We start from the raw sequence: 19544 nt of genomic DNA, 5'->3' as shown, positions 1-19544 counted from the left end.
GAGTAGAAATGTCCTATGCTTCTGCAGATTCTTTGTTTCCTAATGCTCTTGGAAGGATCAGGAAGGCAGAGACTTGCTTTTTCTTTGAAAATCAGCTTCAGGCCAGACTGTGTGTTTCTGCTAAGGAAGCAAGTAACCTTCCACTAACCTACATCCTCTTCCAGGTCAGCTTGGAGAGTCTTTGGAGCTGTTTGGGCTGCTTCTGAGTTAATTTTAATTTCTGCAATTTGTCGAACAGGAAGTGTGAGATCCTTATCTTTTCGGGTTTTTCTGGGTCATTAGGGTACTGTTGAACCATTGAGGTGACTGCCACTTGTGTGATAGGCCATTCTAGAGCTTCTTTTGGGGGAAATCTGCCACATCCAGGGAAGCTTAATAAGTCTAAAAGGGAAATAAAGAACTCAGAAAAACAAGAGTATATAGGAGACCTTTATTTTAATTTGTGTTAACTATGAAACATTAAATCTATACTATCTTGGTGTCCCCTAGGTGACTCGAACTGATTAGTCTGTGAACTTAGGGTGACTGTGATGGCTGATTTTCATTGTCAGTTTCATACAATCTAGAATCACCTGGAAGGAGGTCAGTGAGAATTAATAATTATCTTAATTATGCTAATTAATGTGGGAGGACATTCCCTGAGCAGGGGGTCCTGGGCTGGATAAGAGTAAAGAAAGTAAATTCAGTATTAGCATGTGTGAATTAGTTCATTGCTCTGTGCTCCAGACTATCAATGTAAAGTGTGACAGTCCCATTTCTGTTGCCTCGAAGTCCCCAAAATGACAGACTATGACTTGGAATTGTAAGCCAAATAAACCATTTCTCCTTTCAGATGATTTTTTTTTCAGAGTATTTTATCTCAGTCATGGGAAACAAAAACAAGACAGTAAGGCTGACGTGGTGTTGCAAGCCTTCAGTCCCAGCACTTGGGAAGCAGAGTCAGGCAGATCTCTTTGACTTCAAGGCCAGCCTAACCTACATAGAGAGACTGTTTCAACAAAATAAAACAAGTGAAAAGATTAAGACAGTGATCTACCTGAGGCATTAAAGTAATTGTTTTCATTTGGTGTCTAAAACAACATTGAACATTCACCTTTAAAACTTTTAGTAACAAAACCCTGTCTCCAAGAAGAAGGAAAATTGAGAGGACTTGGGAAGCCCCAGCAACAGTTAATATTTGTTGCAAAAGTTGACATAGTATTCCTTCTGTTTCTAGTTATTTTATATAAAGTTAGCAAGGATAAAATAGTTAAGGAACCAGACTGAAAGCCTCAAAGGTAATTAATCTCAGGTCAGGTGCTACTTGTTTTCCTGTACATTGATACAATGCAGGACAATTAGCTTTGTGTACAGGAGCAATGTCCAATTCCTATGACGTGGACTTTAGTTCTGTTGATGGTAATCCACCCACATGCGGCTCGGGGGCCACACAGTGATCCCATTAGCAACCCTCTGAAGCCAAGCACTCAAACTTCCCTCAGGCTCTAATCCTGGCCATTTGTGGCCAGTGCTCTGGGATATGTCTGCCTTCTCCTCAAGCGCCTCTTTTCTCTTAACCCTCATGTTTAAAAATCTATATTTAAAATGTCTCTTAAGGCTGGTAAGATGGTTCAGTTGGTAAAGGCACTGACTGCCTTCGTCACTTGCTACAGTGTGCTGGGCTGACCTCTGTGGCTTGATGACTTTAGATTTTCAAAGGCTTTGCTTATTATCTTATCATTGTCTTTTATCGTGTGTGTGTGTGTGTGTGTGTGTGTGTGTGTGTGTGTGTGTGTGTGTGTGTGATGTTCATGTTGAAGTCAGTCCTCTCATCTACCTGGCCCTCCAGGAATTTAACTTGGGTTATCAGGTTGTCAGTCTTGGGGATAAGCACCTGTAGTGAGAACTTGGGTTTGTTTAAAAAACACAGAAATATTATAAGAATGTGTTTTTGTTTTAGTACCAGGTATAGAATATGGGGCTACTTCAGTTTGCCCACACAACTAACTATGATTTGCTTCGTGCTCTAGCCAGCCAGTTGATTTTGCCAGACAGTTTTTGTGAGTGTGTGATTTTTTTTCTTTTTAATTCTGGGAACTTTTCAGAGGATATTAAATGCTAGAGCCCTGAGAGAAGGGGCTGGTTGGCCTGTTAGTGGTTGGATGTGATTTGTTGCAATTTGTCAAGTAGTCCTGCACAGAGACAAGAAGAGGAAGTTGGATATTCTGGTGGTAAAGATCCAACTTGCCCCAAGGAATTCAATGCCCCTAATCAGCAGGAAGTAGTCTAACAACATTGTCACTCCCTTTCTTCTTTAACTGTTTTTTTTTTCCTTTCCTATCTAATGTTAGGGGGTTGAAAGAGTAGAAGAAGAGGGTAGGAGAAGGGTGGAAGAAAAAGAAACCCATGAAATAGCCAAAAGACCAATCACAAGCCCATGAAGCTATCTTTTTTTTTTTCCTCCGGAGCTGAGGACCGAACCCAGGGCCTTGCGCTTGCTAGGCAAGCACTCTACCACTGAGCTAAATCCCCAACCCCCCATGAAGCTATCTTGCAGACTCCTGGATCCCTTAATATCTAACCATTTGTAGTGACTGTTTCTGCATCTGTATTAACTTCTTCCTCCACCAAGTCTGCCTTGAGCACTGTGGCTTCTTTAACCCTTTATAGTCATCTGGCAACTTATAATCATTTTTACAAGTCAATGGCAGCAAAGTGAGGCTAACTGGAAAGTTCAGAGATACGGGAAGAAAAATGAGCCCCTCACCCAGCTCAGAGTTAAGATTTCTTCTTAATGAAATTAACTCCAAGGAATACCTACAGAGCCCATTTCCACTCTTATAGTCCAGGTTGACCTAAAGTTTTGTGGCAATTTTCCTGCTTTAGCCTCCAAACAGCTAGAATTGCAGGCATAAACCAACATGCTCGATAGAATTCTTTTTATAGACATAATACGACAGGATGTTAAAGTATTGATCGGTGAACCATGTTTATATCCTAACATACATAACCTTTGAATTTAACCTTAATCCCTTCTGGTCCATAGACCTGTAATTTTCTAATCACAAAAGCAAGATAATGAACATTGTTCACAGTCAAAACATGGGTTAAATCTTTAGGACTTAGTATGTCAATGATTTGTCTGACATTTTGACTTACGTTTCTATCTTATCCACTTGTAATTACCCAGTGCACTGGAGAGAAATCACCCTATGATCTCATTCAACACACTCCTTAGATCAACATAGGTATAGCGAAACACTGATATTTAATCTTAAAAACCTTTGACCATCATGACTGCAGAAGCCACTAAATCCATGCATGTAGCTATCCTTAGGATTATCCTGAGACGTTTATGATGTTCTAGGGTGCCTGTTGCCCTTAAGATTCCCTCAAGTCAGCTCAGTCAACCTGCAAGCCAGACAACCTGGGTTCTATCTCGGGAACGTTCATGGTATTGGAGAAGAGACTCCTTGAGGTTGTCCTCTGACTTCTGCACACATGTTATGTATGGCACATATGCGCCCACACACACAGCAAAATAAAAACATCAAAAAATTTAAAGAGAAAGCCCCTCTCTCTCTCTCCCTCTCCCACAGTTAAATCTATATTAAATATTAAAACTGTGTGTGTGTTTGTATGAGAGAAAGAGAGAGAGAATACGTGAGAGAAAATGTGTGTGAGAAAGAGAGTGTGTGTATGTGTGTGTGTGAGAGAGAGAGAGAGAATGTGAACGTGTGTATATGATTTAGAGAGAGAGTATGTGTGTGTATGAGAGAGAGTGAGAGGGAATGTGAGTGTGTGTATGTGTGTGTGTGAGAGAGTATGTGTGTGTATGAGAGAGAGAGTGTAGGAATGTGTGTTTGTGTGTGTGTGTGTGTGTGTGTGAGAGAGAGAGAGAGAGAGAGAGAGAGAGAGAGAGAGAGAATGTGCTCGTGGAGGCCAGAGGTCACACTGGGCATTATCATTCATTTCCCTACCTTAAGTATGTGTCTCTGCATGTGGTACACACAAATAAGTGTGTGTCGGGTATCCAGCTCTGTCACTTCCTTATTCCCTCAAGAGAGCTCTATGCTCTCTCAGAGCATGAAGCTAGCTGGCTCTTTGGCTAGGCTACTTGGATAGCCAGCAAGCCACAGTGATTACCCCGTCTCTTTTCCTCATACCACTGGGATTTCAGATGCATGCAGCCACCTCCAGCTTTTTACAGGGTGCTTGGGCCTAAATCCAGGTCCCCTTGCTCATGCAGCAGGTGTGCTACTCACTGAATCATCGCTTCAGCCCTTCTGCCTTATTTTTTTTTTGAAGCTGGATCCCTTGTTGAACCTGGGGTTCACGGGCTAAACTGGCTGACCAGCAAGCCCCACAGGTCCTTTTGTCTCTGTCTACCCAAGGCTGGCATTACCAGCCTGTGTCATTGTGCCTGCTTTTTATGTGAGTGTTGGAGATTCTCTCACATAGAAAGTGCTCACTTGGGGGCTGGAGAGATGGCTCAGTGGTTAAGAGCACAGACTGCTCTTCCTGAGGTCCTGAGTTCAAATCCCAGCAACCACATGGTGGCTCACAACCATCTGTAATGAGATCTGATGCCCTCTACTGGTGTGTCTGAAGACAGCTACAGTGTACTTATATATAATAAATAAATAAAATTTAAAAAAAAGAAAGAAAGAAAGTGCTCACTGACTGAGCCAGTGCCATGACCACTAATTTTTTTTAATAAATTCTAACTTTGTGTAGTATTGACTAGTCCTGAAAATCTATTCTGTATATAATAATCCCAAAATTCCTAGAATCTGGGAGGCAGAGGCAGGCAGATTTCTTAAGTTCAAAGCCAGCCTGGTCTACATACTAGGCTAGCCAGGGCTACATAGTAAGACCTGGTCTCCAAATAAATAAATAATAATTCCAGCATTTCTGGGTACAGGGCTACATGCCTACAATCCCAGCATTTGGGAGATGGGGTCAGGGGACTCCTCATCTATTTAATGAGTCCCAGACTAGCCTGGGCTACATGAGACCCTGTCTCAACACACAATAACCAAAGAATCCTGGTGCATATGGAGTTTGTAAGGAGGAACAGACTGCAACACGCTCCTCTCTGTCAGAAAGGGCTCACCAGTCCAAACCAGCTACTAAACCATTCATGCCATTGGCCACTTAGGCATGAAAACCCCAGGGGTGAGATACAAGATGACAGAGTCCCCTGGTAGAGATGGTGTCAGTCAAGAGCCGCGCAGAGGATGAATCCGTGTGACACTGGGACAGGATTGTGAGTATTTGTAGGAGACCCTCGATGCTGGACTTGAGAGCATGCTTACCACTGAAAAAGAAATGGAGAAAGAGAAGTAAAGAGGAAGCTGCCGTGACTGTCCCTGCGGGTGCAGCTGGATTGTTCTGACCTGCTTGCTCTTCTTTCCTCATTACTTTCAAAATGCACAAACTGGTTTCACTTTCATGGTGTGTGGGCGCTGAAGGAGGAAATAAACTTAACGACTGTCAAGGGCAATTTCTGTGGATGAGATACTGCTACCCCCAGCCTTCGCTTATCCCCTCACCACCAGAAACTTTGCCCCACAGGCCAGAGGCCCCTTCAGACATACAAAGGCCTGGGTGGCCCTACCTGAGAGATGCAGCCAGAGGGGAGAAAAAGTAAGGCAAAGATAATCTGGGCTGCTGTCTCGGTGACAGGGGCAACGGTATAAAGGGCGTGAGGGTTATGGTCACTGGGATCTCTCTCCCGTGTGAAAAATGATGGCACAGGGGTGTCTGGAGAACCCTCGAGAGTTCCGCCTGGCCTCAGGGTCCCATGCGGCTGCTGGGTTCCACACTCAACCTGGTACTGTCTTTCTCGAGGCTGTAAGCTTTTTGCTTTTAATCTGACAACTTGGCAGTGGCTTGACTGCTTTGAAAGAGCGTGGACGGGGCTGGGGATTTAGCTCAGTGGTAGAGCGCTTACCTAGGAAGCGCAAGGCCCTGGGTTCGGTCCCCAGCTCCGAAAAAAAAGAACCAAAAAAAAAAAAAAGAAAAAAGAAAAAGAAAGAGCGTGGAGGACATAGTTCTCTGTGGTCATCTTTGTGCTCTGGGCTGCTGGCCATTTCTTCCAGGCTCAATGTGTCCCTAGGAAGGCAGCCCTTCTTGCTTCCTGAGTGCCTGCGAAGTTCTAGATGTTCTACCTGGGGAACAGTTGGGCCCCATATCATGTCGATCTGGTTGGTCCCTCCTGCTCATCCCCACAGCGGCAGGCTCCCACAGTTGTAGTCAGCTTATTTTTCTTCCTTTTTCTTTCTGTAGTTGGGCAGAGGGTAGAGCAGAGAGGCACCACATCCCACTATCCATCAGTAGCTTTCTTTGAGGCTTGGTCACCTCATGTGTCTGGAGACTGCAGGGCCTTTTCTTAGTGTCCAAAGATCTCTATTCATCCCTGTGCCAGCATGTCAAGTTAAGGCCTGGTATGCAAAAGGATGCCTGCTGCCTAGCCCCTCCAGGGTACTTCACCCATAGAGCAGACATCTTAGGGTTCTCCCATTAGATCTACACAAGGCTGCAGACACCCTACAGAGTCACCGTGGGGCCTCAGGTCATGCCCTAGTGTCCACTGAACTCACATTCAATGTATGGGCATAGATTTTGTAAATGCAAGTCCCGTCAGAGCTCACAAAGCCACTTGGGATGTAAACCATCCCTCTTCAGGGCCTCACAAGCATATCTTCCTCAGGGTCTCTCATTGTATCTACGGCCATAGACTCCAGTTCCCACTGTCCATGAGAAAATTCACAGTGCGGGAACTGAGCTGACCCCACAGCCCTACTGAACCACAAGGATGCTGGAGCCGAGCATGGAGCTTACTCATGACTGGGCCTACAGCAGCCCTCCCTTCCTTGTAGCAATGGCGGACAGCAGTCTCTGCTTCTCACTGTGAGGCTTCTCAAATGTAATCCTTGCAGCCGGCTGCAGAAACTCTTTGCAAGGAGCAGGTGTCAAATGCCTGAAACCTCTTTGAATCAGGGACATATTTCAGGTGGGGCCAGGGCGTCCTTTAGGGTTTGTCATCAAGGCATAGGACCCTGGTACAGGTTGGCAAAGCAAGCTCTCTTTTAGTGTTTTACAGCGGGGCTGACAAAGGATGCTACTCCTACCCACTTCATTTACCCCTTCAGTGTGTTCCTGCCATACACCCCAAGGGTGACCAGACGGACCAAGCTGTCTTCCATAGCTCAACCCTAAGGCACATTCTGACCTGACCCTGCAAACCCACACAGCTCCCAAAAGAGCAGCCCTGAGCTCTGAATCAAACACCAGCTCCAGCCAGGGATTTCCTAGAAGAAGCCTGGACCCTCCTCAAGTGTTCCTGATATGCAGCTAATGAAGTTTGCATGAGGCTTCTAATCAAAACATATTCATGACAGAATCACTTAAGAAACTCATGGCACTGTTAATGTTAACTCAGAGAAGTTCCTGAAAGTCGAGTGGCTTCCTACAGACTGCTGGCAAGGAAAGGAACAGAACAGGCTGCCTCGTCTAGCCCCTCCCTCCAGGCTTTCAGTTTCCTACTAGGTTGGACAAGATCAGACATCCAGTGGCAGCAGTGGCGGTAACATTGGGGAGCTTGCTGAAGAAGAGACAGGTGAGAGGCTGGGGTGTGCAGGAAGCAAGGACTAGAGGGCAGGCAGGTGGTCTGAAGGTTGAGGATTCTGTGCGGTGGGAATGGCTGTCTCAGATAAGGGATGAGCAAAGGCAGAGCTGGGCCATCGGACAGGCGGTTGGGATTCAGGAAACACAGGAGACAGGGTCAGGGTTGTGGACAACATCCAGAAGGACCTGTGTGTTTCAGGTGCCTCAGGTTTGGCTCTGGAAGAGTAGAGGCAATTGCTTCAGCATTCACAGAGTGGGACAAGTAGCATGGAGTCCTCCCTTCTGCCCTCTCAACATGAATGTGGAGCATTTGAAGGATGGGAGGGCCAACAGAGTGCTACAGGCCTGTGAATGACAAAAGTGCCCTCGTCCGGTAGCACAGGTTCCTGCAGCATCTCATCACCCACAGCTGTGCGCATGCGCCTATATGTAGCATCCTGAGCTTTTGCCCTCTCATACCCACATCCTGGATACTCACAGATGCCCATGAGCATCTCATAGCGCACACACACACACACACACACACACACACACACATACACATACACATACACACATACACATGCACACATACACACACACGCACATATACACATACACATGCACACATACACATGCACACATACACACACACACGCACATATACACATACACATGCACACATACACACACACAAACACATGCACATATACACATCCACACATGCACACATATGCACACACATGCACACATTGTACACATGCACACACATCCACATATACACATCCCCATGTGCACACACACACACTTATACATCCACACATGCACATGCACACACATGCTTCAGGCCAGACACCAGGGTGCTCGGTGGCTCCTTCCCACTCTCCCTTTCAGTTTTTCCTTTGAGATACATCCCACCTTCAAGTTGATATCTGCAGTTTAAAAAACAAGTTATCTGTCTTGAGTATAAGAGTTGTATTCAAGAGGCCAGGGCTGAGCCTGATTCCCTTGGGCAGCTATAAAGTGTCTCTGGAAAGTAAGGCCCAGGGGTTGGGGATTTAGCTCAGTGGTAGAGCGCTTGCCTAGCAAGCGCAAGGCCCTGGGTTCGGTCCCCAGCTCCGGGGAAAAAAAGAAAAAAGAAAAGAAAAGTAAGGCCCTGAAAGGTCTTGGGTCCTTACAGGGAGGGGAATATCTGCTTCCAGCAAAGGTGGAGGCTTTCTGTGTCAGCAACCTTTTCTAGCCGCATGCCAGTGGACGTAAACTTCATGGGGGCTTGACATGGAGTGGACACACACAACAAGTCACTAAAAGGGAAGTGCTGGCTGCCTTCCTTCAGGCAGCATCTGAGCCGGGTCCACTGTGCTTCTGACTAAGCTGGGCGCTATAGCACTGTCTCTGAAAGGGCATCTTCAGGCAGTGAAGAAAGAGCCTGTGGCCCAGGAGGCAGAAGTCTACTGATGGTCAAGAATAAAGGTAGTGTCTCTGAGGCCAGAAATTCTTCAGTGGTCTCCAGAAGGGATCTAAAAAAGCTTAGGCCACCACAGGACAGACTTCTGTGACAAGAGAGTGGCCTTGGCTAGCCTGAGAGGTGGCTTTAGATGACTTGCCAAAGTTCCAGGGCAGATGACACAATGGTGCTGAGCCTGAGTGATATATTTTATATCCATGATCCAGTGAGACACCTACAGCCAAAGAAACCCAGTGATGTCCCCTGTCCCACTGCCAACACTAGCCCAGAGGTGTTGTCTACTGAAGAAGGGACATGTGAGAAACAAAACCCAGAAGTGGCCGAGTCTCCCTCTGGACAGAGAAGTGAAGCAGATGGAGGTTAAGATAAGATTCAGCCCCAGCATAGCCCAGTTTCAGGTGGGACAGCACCCCAGATAGGGCCCACTCTTCAGTGGCTGCAGTTCTGAGAGCAGAACAGAGTCCCAGGGACCCAGCAAAGCTATCACTTAGGAGGTTGTGTCCTGGCAGAAACATTTGAATTGGAGAAAGTGTTTCATAACATTGTCTCAGGGAAAGTGTTAGGTAGATCTTATCAGAGATGGAAAGCCCCCCAAGAGAATGGCCACACCTTTCTAGATGTTTCCACCCACACAGGTCCCAAGAAACTCAGAATGCTGGAGAACTGGTTATGTGAATCCTGGTGATGGGCAGGGGTGGGAAACACTAAAAAGCTGAGTTTGTAGGTGTGGAGTAGGTTCTGGCAAACTTCTGGTTCTAAGGAAAGAAGTTGCAATGTTAGGAGACAGTTCTGGCTGGGAAACAGATCTTGAGGAAGATAAAAACCAAGGAGGGGAGATTATTTGGCCAGATGCTGAGTCAGGTGTCAAAGATGCTTGCTGAAACCTGTAAGGTAAAGGTGGATGCCCAAGGCAAGGCCACAGGTGCTTGGTGTCAGGGCTCCTGGTTTGGTGGGCAGCCAGTCCTGCTTACCCAGTGCAACGGCTGCACATGGTGGACTCTCATACTCTTGAGTTTTCAACATGACTTTCCGGGCAGATCTGAGAACTTAGCAAAAAAAGTCCTGTGTGTGTGCACATGGGTGCACACTCGAGTGCACGTATGCATGTGTAAGGGTGCACATGTGCGGGTGGATACATGTAAACACTTGTGGAAGGTGTTACTCCTCAGACACTGTCCACATTGCATTTTTTTTCTTTTTTTCGGAGCTGGGGACCAAACCCAGGGCCTTGCGCTTGCTAGGCAAGCGCTCTACCACTGAGCTAAATCCCCAACCCCCCACATTGCATTTTTGAAACATGCTTTCTTATTGGCCTGAGCTTACCAAGTAGGCTAGGCTAGGCTAGCTGGCCAGCAAGCCAGGGATCTTCCTATTTCCACTTCCCAGTGGCGAGATGGTGAGCATGTGCCACCATGTCTGATCTTTGTTTTTTTAATTAAAATACTTTAATCTTACCTGTGTGGGTGTATAGCAAGAATATCTTGTATATTGTATAGATGTCTCACCTGTCAATTAAAAAAAAAAACTATGGCATGTAGGAAAGGATAGCATAGACTGTGGGGCATCCGGAAGGCAGAAAGAATTCTGGGATAGAGCCAGGGGGGACATCACCCAGAGAGGCATGAGGAGACGGAAACATGGTAACCTGAGCACAGGTAACCAGCCACATGGCAGAATGTAGGTTAAAATAAATGGCTTGTCTTAAATTATGATCTAATCAGAGAAGAGCCTACCTATATTGCTAAGGTATGTATAAATATATTTTGATTCTGAGTTTTATTTCTGGGAGCATGGGGCTGAAAGGAAGAACTGGGCCTAACAGCTACATGGGTGTTTTGCCTGCATTTATGTCTGGATATATATTATACACCTGGGTACCTAGTGCCCTTAGAGGCCAGGAGAGCCCCCTGGGGGATCCAGGACTAGAGTTACAGACTACTATAAATCAGCATGTGCGTTCTGGGAATCAAATCCAGGTCCCGGGGAAGAGCAGCATGTGTTCTTAACTGCCGAACCATTGCTCCAGCCCTCATACCTGACTTTTTGTTGTTTTGTTTTGGAGACAGGGTTTTTCTGTCCTGGAACTGCCTTTGTAGACCAGGCTAACCTCAAACTCAGAGATTCACCTGCCTTTACCTCCAGAGTGCTGGAATTAAAGGTGTGTGCCACCAAGCCTGGCTAATACCTGACTTTTTTAGGTTTTAGAGAGGGCACTCAAGACAGGGTTTCTCTGTGTAGCCCTGGAAGTCCTGGAACTCACTCTGTAGACCAGACTGTCCTTGAACTCACAATACCTGAGCTTTTAATGTAGGTTCTAAGGGTCAAACTCAGGTTCTCTTGCTTAGCACTTTACCAACTGAGCCGTCTCTTCAGCCTCTGGTAAACATTTTAAAACTAAAACTTGAAGCTTTGGAAGGAAAAAGAAACGAGGAAAGTATCTGTGTACAGAACTTCTCATTACTGAGGAAAAGAGATGAGAGAGAGAGAGAGAGAGGCGTAACCAAAAAAGGAATTAGCCTTGTGTAAGGCAGACAATGTGCTTCTCTAAACACAAATGTTTCATAAACCAGTCGGAAGTCAGATAACCCCATGAGAAACTGGCAAGGCTTAGCAAGGGCAGTGTGCAAAATAGAAACCCTCCAGGAGCAAGAAGTCCTGGGAAAAGAGCACTGGCTCCCGTGCTCTCCGTGCTCCCGTGCTCTCCGTGCTCCCGTGCTCTCTGTGCTCCCGTGCTCTCCGTGCTCCCGTGCTCTCTGTGCTCCCGTGCTCTCCGTGCTCCCTTGCTCTCCGTGCTCCCGTGCTCCCGTGCTCTCCGTGCTCCCGTGCTCTCCGTGCTCCCGTGCTCTCTGTGCTCCCTGTGCTGTGAGTCCAGGAATTTATTCTCCCACAGTCCTGGTGCCAAAAATGGGGGTTATAATCATGTCCAGAATATTACATACTGACTTGAGAGGGTCAGTTTCTGTCGTGAGGCTCTGGGAGGTCAGGAATTGTGGCTGCACCAATCTCATCTCTGCCTCAGGGTCAGATGGCCTTCATCTCTATGCCTGAGTGTCTAAGATATCAGTCCTATTGGGTATGGCTCACCAGATCCAGTAGGACCTCATCCTGACTAGCTACACTGTATCAGCTCACCAGATCCTGTAAGCCTTCACTAGCTACACTGTATTGGCTTAACTCCCAATGAGGCCACAGTCACTCAGTAGACAAATATCTTAAGGGACAAATGGTATGACAGGGAGAGACAGAGTATAGGGAGGTGGTGTAACTAAGCGTTACATAAAATGATCTCATTTTTGTGTGTGCATACACACACACACAACACACACACACACAGAGAATACACAGAATGTACACGAAAGGATGTTTTTATATGCTTCTGGCTTCTCTCAGCTTGTGTCTATCCAGCAGTTTCTATCATATGCCTTTCCCTTGCTTTTTCTTTGGGAAAGGGGTGGAGAGAACTTTGGTAGTAGTGAGGCAGAGTCTCAATCTGTACCTCGGGCTGGCCCAAGCACATGGAAATCTTCCCGCCTCGGCACCCCAGTGTTGGAATAACAGGTGTGAGCCACCATGACTAGCTTGTCTCATGGTTTTCTGTTGCAGGTTATTTTTGAAGGAGTATGTGAGAAATGTAGTGGCTTAAGCAATCTTCCCTTCTTCCAACAATAAATTAGAAAATTTTTAAAAAGTCCTAGAGTGGACATACCTCTAATTCCAACATTCAGGAGAACCTCAAGTTCAAGGTCAGCCTGGGATAGATAGAAAGACCCTGTCTCTAAATTAAAAAGAAAATAATACTGCTGTTTTTGGTTTTTGAGACAGGGTTTCATGTGTCCTAGATTGGCCTTGACTTTATTATGCAATGGGAGCAGACCTTGATCTTCCAATCTTCATCCCTCTACCTCCCAAGGTCTAAGATTACAACACGATTGTGTAAACGTAAATTTTATTCATCTGACGTAATTGTCATCTCAGAGGCCTTCTGTTGAATAATTTTTCTTAGCTCTTTCTGAACTCTGGCTGGCTGGTTCAACCCAGGTGTTCTGGCTTAAACTCCCCTCCACACTGACTGATTCAAACTGGCTTTACTCAGCTTCTGACTTAATTACTCTTCCTGGTCTCAAATGAACTCTAGCAATCTGTTCTAAACTTCTGGCTGACTTGTTCTGTCCTCACCTGTGTCTAGTCTGCAACCTGACTTAAAACTGTCCTGGTAAAACTGCCTCTGAACTCCACAAACTGCACAGCCATAAACTAAATTCCCCTATACTGCCTCTCTGCCAACTCAGCCGAACTGGTTTACTAGAACTCGGAGATTTGCTTGCCTGCCTTCTGGGATTAAACACATGACTGTATTCCAGCCGGATCACACAGATTTAGAAGGTCTTTGAATGTGATCCCTTGTCAGAGCAGCCATGTTGGTGGATTAAATTTTTCTTTCTACATGCTTGTCTGGAAAAAGTTGTAAAAATAAAATTAAAAATAACTCCTCCTGTCCTAAAACTCATAGATACTCCATCATAGTCCTGGAACCACATAACACAGACCCAACTTCAAGGTAATACCTGTCACCCTGGAATGTCTTGGAACATGGCTTAGGAGGGGGATCCCCTTTACCTGGCCCAGTCTGCTCCCAGGAGGTTGGAGACAGGTTGTATCTGAAGCGGCAGCAATGTGAGTGAGGGTGGAGATGTAGGTCGAGCACAGAGTAGGGCAGGAATTTGAGACTTTGGAATTCCATTCACGTAACCCAAGATTAAGCACTGCACCTCTGGATGGGTTTGTCTAAACCAAGAAGGAACCCTGTGTGGACTATGGGTACTGGATACTGAGGCTATGTCCTTTGTAAGTCTGTTACTGTGACTTGGTGCATGCAGGCTGATGTAAAATATAGGAGCTGGGAATGGTGGAGCATTTTATCCCAGCACTCCAGAGGCGGGAGTAAGTGTATCTCTGCTCTTAGGCCAGGACAAGCTACAAAGTATGTTCCAAGTCAGCCAGAGCTTCATCTAAAAAATAAAAAAGAAAACAAACAAAGAAAGAAAAAAGTAAGAAAGAACAAAAAAAGGAAAGAAGGAAGGGCAAGAGAGAGGGGGGGAAGAGAGAGAGAGAGAGAGAGAGAGAGAGAGAGAGAGAGAGAGAGAGAGAGAGAGAGAAGTCGGCAACAAGAAAAATTCAATGTTTCTTTCTATAATTCCAGCACTTGGGAGGTTGAGGCAAGGAGATACAAATTAAGGTCATCCAAGCTACATAGCATGATACTGTCTAAATAAATAACTAACAAGTGACTTCACATGTTGTCTCTGCCATGATTTCATTCCCGTAAGTGCAATCCAGGCAGCTGCTAGCTCTGTGGAAAGTTCTACAGAATTGCATAATGTGTTGAGCGTGGTGGGACTTGCTCCTCATTTCAAGCATTTGCCTCATTGCTTTACCACAGCCAATGACACCTCATCAAGTATTGGTCAGGAGAAGGGGGCACTACTGGCAGCTCAGAGTCCCGCAGAAGCTCAGGTATTCAGGCAGGGCTGGTCAAAAGCTCAGGGACTGCACACCCCTAGCCAGGCTAGGACCACTCCTACCAGGCTCAGCAGCAGCCTCAACAAGCCTCCGACCTCTGTGCTTTCCTTCTAGGGAGTGTTCCCAGACATCTGGAGAGGACAACGGTCTCCTAAGGCCTCCCACCCCACCGACTGGCCATGCTGACCCGTCCTGTGGTGTCCACCATCCCTACTCTCAGGCTGTTCAGCATCCTCCTCATGGTTGTTTCCCTGAATGCTCAGAATAAAAGTAGGTGTGGGTCTTCTGCCAGAGGGAAGGATGCAAGGGCCCAGACAGGTTAGGAAGGACAAACCAAGGTTAGATCTAGGTGATTACTGCCACCCAGCAGACTCATTACCGAGGATGGACAGGAGGACTGGTGTCCCCTGGGCTACGGGAGTGTGAACTATGTATCTCTGAGGGTGGCTGACAACAAAGGACCAGTCACACTTGGAGCTGATGTTAGATCACCAGTGGGACTGCCCAAACCACACCCAGACTGCAAGGGAGTCTTTGCCAGGCAACAAGAGTACCACATAACTGAGGGTCTGCCTAATGGCCTCTGGATACATCCAGCCTTGTCCAGCAGCCGAAGCATCATCTGGACCTTTAGGACAGCAGATACTCAGGACCATCAAATGGGGGTAGAAAACAAGTCCCAGGGAGTTCCCCCAACATAGCTCTCCAGATCAAAAAATCCCCGGTGACATCAGCGCCATTCTGTCCTTCCACACAGTGTGTGCCTATTTTTGGCCTCATCAGTGTGAAATATCCCATTCTATCTCTCTGCCCATGGCCTGCAAGAGCAGCCAGCAACTGTCCTACATACAGCTCCACCTTGCCCATATGTGATCTCCTCTCCATACAGGCTGGGACAGACCTATCTGCACGGAGAACATTGTGTCTGTGCCTAGAGGCAGGCCTGCAGTGATGAGCTGTAACATCTCTAACACCTTCACCGATGTCACCATCCAGCTGACTGCCCATGGGAAGGACAGGACCATCTTCAAGAAAAAGCCCCAAGGAAACTTCTCTTGGAGTGGGTGGGAGCTCCATGTTCAAGGGGGGCAGGCACAGCTTGTCATCAAAGACGCCCAGGACGACCACAGAGGGATATACTTGTGGCAGCTGCATGGACGCCAGAGATATTACAGAAACATCACCCTGAATGTTTCAGGTGAGGTAAGGGCTGTGGAGCAAGGAGGTGGGAGGGGATAAAGGCCAGTGTGTAGAGTGTGGCAGAGAAGTACTGTGACCTTCCCTTTTCCTTTCTCTCCTCCGTCTTCCCTCTTCCTCCTCCTCTTCCTCCTCCTCTTCTTCCTTCCTCTTCCTCCTCCTCTTCTTCCTCCTCCTTCTTCCTCTCTCTCTCTCTCTCTCTCTCTCTCTCTCTCTCTCTCTCTCTCTCTCTGAGTAGCTTTGGCTGGTCTGAATTCACAGGAATCTCTCTGCCTCTCTGCCTCTCTGCCTCTGCCTCTTAAATGTTGGAATTCTAGGTGTATGCCAACTTCCCTATCTTTCTTATCTAGATCAGGACTACTTGCTCTGGGAATGGTGCCATCTATAGTAGACTGGACTCTCCTGTATCAGTTGACTATCAAGACAACCCCCCACAGACATGCCCAAGGTCTATCTGATCCAGGCAGTCCCTCAACACAGACTTCTTTCTCATGTGGTTCTAGGCTATGTCACATTGACATTTAAGGCTATCTAGAACAGCACTACCATAGCTACTTTCACAATTTGTTTACAAAGACTTCTGTTCTCCTGACACCCCTCTGTGCCACCCTTACATCCCTCTAGAGGCCAGCATACCCCCTGATGTGCTGTAAGCACACCCATCCTTACTGCACCTAGAAATGGGTCCCTCCCATCCTGAAACCCACTGCCCAGTTCACCCTTTCTGTACCTGTAAAGCACCTCCTCCCCCAGGCTCCATCTGGCTGCCACCCTCCCCACACGAGTTCATTCTGTCACAATCAATGAATCCCTAAAGGTGAGCCTTACATCTGTCCTCCTGGAACCAGCCAGCAGGACTCCTGCAGCGGGAATTAGGGTTGGATTCACATAACACTCAACCTGATGGTATGTCTCTGGCAGAGCCTTCAAATGAGGACAAGGTCACAGACACGAGGCTGTTCACATCCCTCCCAGGTAGGTGTCATAACCCTGTCTCTAGGCTGTGCGTTCCAGCCACTCCTGATACCATGGAGCTAAGCACTGCCCCCCTGGGCCCCTTCACCCTTAGCCCTCCTTGTACATGCCCAGGAGGTATAACTGCCCAGGATGTGGGATCAGCAGGTGGCAGATATTGGGGAAAATAGGACTGGGAGCCAGTGATGGAAACCCTCATCCCTGACTTCCTGACCCACTTCAGATCAAGTCAAGAGCTCCCAGCTAGAGGCCAAGCCTGGGACCCTTATGGGAGTCATCATTGCTGTTTTGGCCTTGGGAGTCCCAGGAATCCTTGCACTTATCTGCTACAGGCACTGCCGTTCCCAGAAGCCCCATTGGGTATGTACCTCAATGCCTGTGGGTGGGGTGTTCCTGGCATCCTTCCCTGGCACTGCCTTGGGGCGACCCTGAGTTCTGCTGCAAAAGGGGTTCAGAGGGATTGTAGAGCCTACACAGGATCAAGACAGCAGGGTCCAATCCAAGAACTTTTTTTTTAGCCTGATACAGCTAAGAATATAGGCCCCAAATTAGGCCTGCAAGGACCATCTGTTCTCAAGGTTTATTTTGACCCTGGAATTCTTTGGAGAGTCTTGAGTCTACAGGATCCTCTCAGGACTCTTGGGAACTTGTGTTTCTGATCCAGGGTGTTTCAGGCCTATGATGCCCTGGAAGTAAGTCCTTCCTAGCCTTATCCCCAGGCTTTTCTGGGAGGAAGCATGTAACAAAAGCTGAGTGTTCTTAGCTAGGTGGCATGGCCATTCACATATGCAGAGTATGAGATGGTAGGTCATCTGCACATGCCTGTTCCCATCTGTACAGAGATCTCAGTTCAGGAGTTCACCCCCGACCCCCTCTCATCTCTCTGTCTAGGTAAGGAGGTTCTAAGTCTGTGCCCAGTGGAAGCTAATGGAGCTGCCTGCAGAGTTGATTCCAGAGAGAGGCCACCAGCATGGGCTTATCATGTTCTTCCTCCTTGGAGGCCTCTGGAACCCCAAACATCATGGAATCATCATTACATGATTGACAGTGCAAAAGACTTTGTTCAGTTTGCTGGGCACAAAAGACCTTTCCCTGAGGGTAATGGAGCTCTTGGTTCTGTGCAGAAGAGGGGACAGTGACTCACTGAAGAAGGACCTTGGAAGTTGGAAAACAGTTTAGGCATTTTTGGTCACATGAACAAGAATATAGCTTCCTGACTATGGTCTTCAGTCATCTGATCAGCTCCTCAACTCTTCCCCAAATTGGGAATTCCAAAGCAGCACAGCTCTTGACGCTCAGCATGGACTCCTTTTCTTCTGCTAAACCTCTGAGGTCAGGGTCTCTCCACTACCCAAAGATCTCCAGCGTAAGCCTGATGCTGCACCAAGGTTTGCTTCAGGTAGAACGTGGGAACATACCTGCTTTCTGACTGACAATGGAAACGAGTTTGGGAAACCCAGATGTCAGGTTCCAAGGGCCAAAATAGGGAGATAGGACTTTAAGATGAATCACCTCCCCTCTCCAGCCCCTGCAAGGCAGAGTGCTGTCAGAACAGGGTTCTATGAAAGAGTGCAGGTGTTGGTTGCCAGGCATTGCTCTCTGAGGGTCATAGAGAATCTCGGGATTCCCTGGGGGTTTCTCTTTAGCAGACCCCTCCTCCAGCCCCAACTCCCTGATTCGTAGCCACTATCCACTGTTTTTTACTGACCTTCTGTCCTGGTTACAATGTTATTTTTTTCCTTACAATAAAAAAAAAGATTTTTGATAGAAAATCCATACTTTATTTACTTTTATTTATTATTTTATTATCATTGCGTTGTGTATGAGTATGGGTATAGACATGCCAGGGTGCATTATGAAGGGCAGAGGACAAATTTTGGGAGTCACTTATTGCCTTTCACCTTGTTTTGAGGCAGAATCTCTCTTGATTCTGCTACTGTGGTATATGTTGCAACCTAGCTAGCCCATGAGCATCCAAACAATTCTCCCATCTCTACCTCACAAGTGCCAAGAGTGCCCAGATGACAGATACACACACCAAATCTGGCTTTTACATAGATTCCAAAAAATAAAATCTAGGTCATCAGGTAAATGCTTTTACCTGCTGAGCCCTGTTACTGAACACTATATGTGCCACACTTTATTCTAGATACTAATCTTTAAATAAATATAATAAGCCAATGATGAGACCAGCAGATCAGCTGGGAAATACAATTGTTAGTCAACAACATAAAAATCTACCAGAAACCTCACACACTGGTACCTGAATGAAAGCTGAGACCAGCAATGCTGCCTAGTACCTGCGGCCTCCAGACTATGATATCTCTGAGGCTGCAACCTGTGACCAGACGCAGAAAGACTTGTCAGGTCAAAGTAAGGTGATCTCAGTGCTGGGCTTGTGAGACCATCTGTCAGTTACTTTTCTTGTTGGAACAAAATAACTGAAACAGGCAGCTTAGGGAAGAAAGGGTTACTTTGTCTCAGTTTGAGGACACAGTCTATCAGTGGGAAAGGCCTGGTAACAAAACCATGAAGCATCCGGAAACATTGTGTTCATTCAGGAGGCAGAAAAACCCAATGAGGGTGCTCAGCTTGCTGTCTCTTCTCTTTACTGGTTTTTCAAGATAGGGTTTCTCTGTTTAACCCTGGTGTCCTAGAACTCGCTGTGTAGATCAGGCTGGCCTTGAACTCTCAGAGATCCAACTGCCTTTGCCTCCCAAGTACTGGGATTAAAGCTGTAGGCTACAATATTTGGCTTGCTGTCTCTTCTCTGTTCAACCTGGAATTCCAATCC

The 19544-nt window shown here is 46.8% G+C and overlaps 1 protein-coding gene across 2 annotated transcripts; it reads left to right on the top strand.

Annotated features, from left to right (window-relative positions):
• Positions 1-7468: 7468 nt before the first annotated feature.
• Positions 7469-18526, top strand: Sectm1a (secreted and transmembrane 1A). Of its 2 annotated transcripts, NM_001013043.1 has the most exons (6): positions 7540-7603; positions 14693-14848; positions 15468-15776; positions 16697-16750; positions 16974-17110; positions 17642-18526. In NM_001013043.1, exons 2-6 carry the CDS (start codon positions 14758-14760, stop codon positions 17654-17656), a joined length of 606 nt encoding a protein of 201 aa, NP_001013061.1. In that variant the 5' UTR covers positions 7540-7603; positions 14693-14757; the 3' UTR covers positions 17657-18526. The 2 variants fall into 2 exon arrangements, with proteins under 2 accessions (XP_006247947.1, NP_001013061.1); XM_006247885.5 differs by lacking the exon at positions 16974-17110 and having other exon boundaries at positions 7469-7603; positions 17642-18522.
• Positions 18527-19544: the final 1018 nt, after the last annotated feature.

Source organism: Rattus norvegicus, chromosome 10 (assembly GCF_036323735.1).
Source record: "Rattus norvegicus strain BN/NHsdMcwi chromosome 10, GRCr8, whole genome shotgun sequence".
NCBI lineage: Eukaryota > Metazoa > Chordata > Mammalia > Rodentia > Muridae > Rattus > Rattus norvegicus.
This window is presented reverse-complemented; position numbering and strand designations above follow the sequence as displayed.

What these genes read in the sequence shown, in the direction of transcription:
- Sectm1a (XM_006247885.5), top strand. Translation starts at nt 14,758, where the DNA reads ATGCTGACCCGTCCTGTGGTGTCCACCATCCCTACTCTCAGGCTGTTC. An exon ending in CCTGAATGCTCAGAATAAAA is followed by an intron (nt 14,849 to 15,467) that starts GTAGGTGTGGGT and finishes CTCTCCATACAG; the next exon opens with GCTGGGACAGACCTATCTGC. An exon ending in GCTGTTCACATCCCTCCCAG is followed by an intron (nt 16,751 to 17,641) that starts GTAGGTGTCATA and finishes CTCTCTGTCTAG; the next exon opens with GTAAGGAGGTTCTAAGTCTG.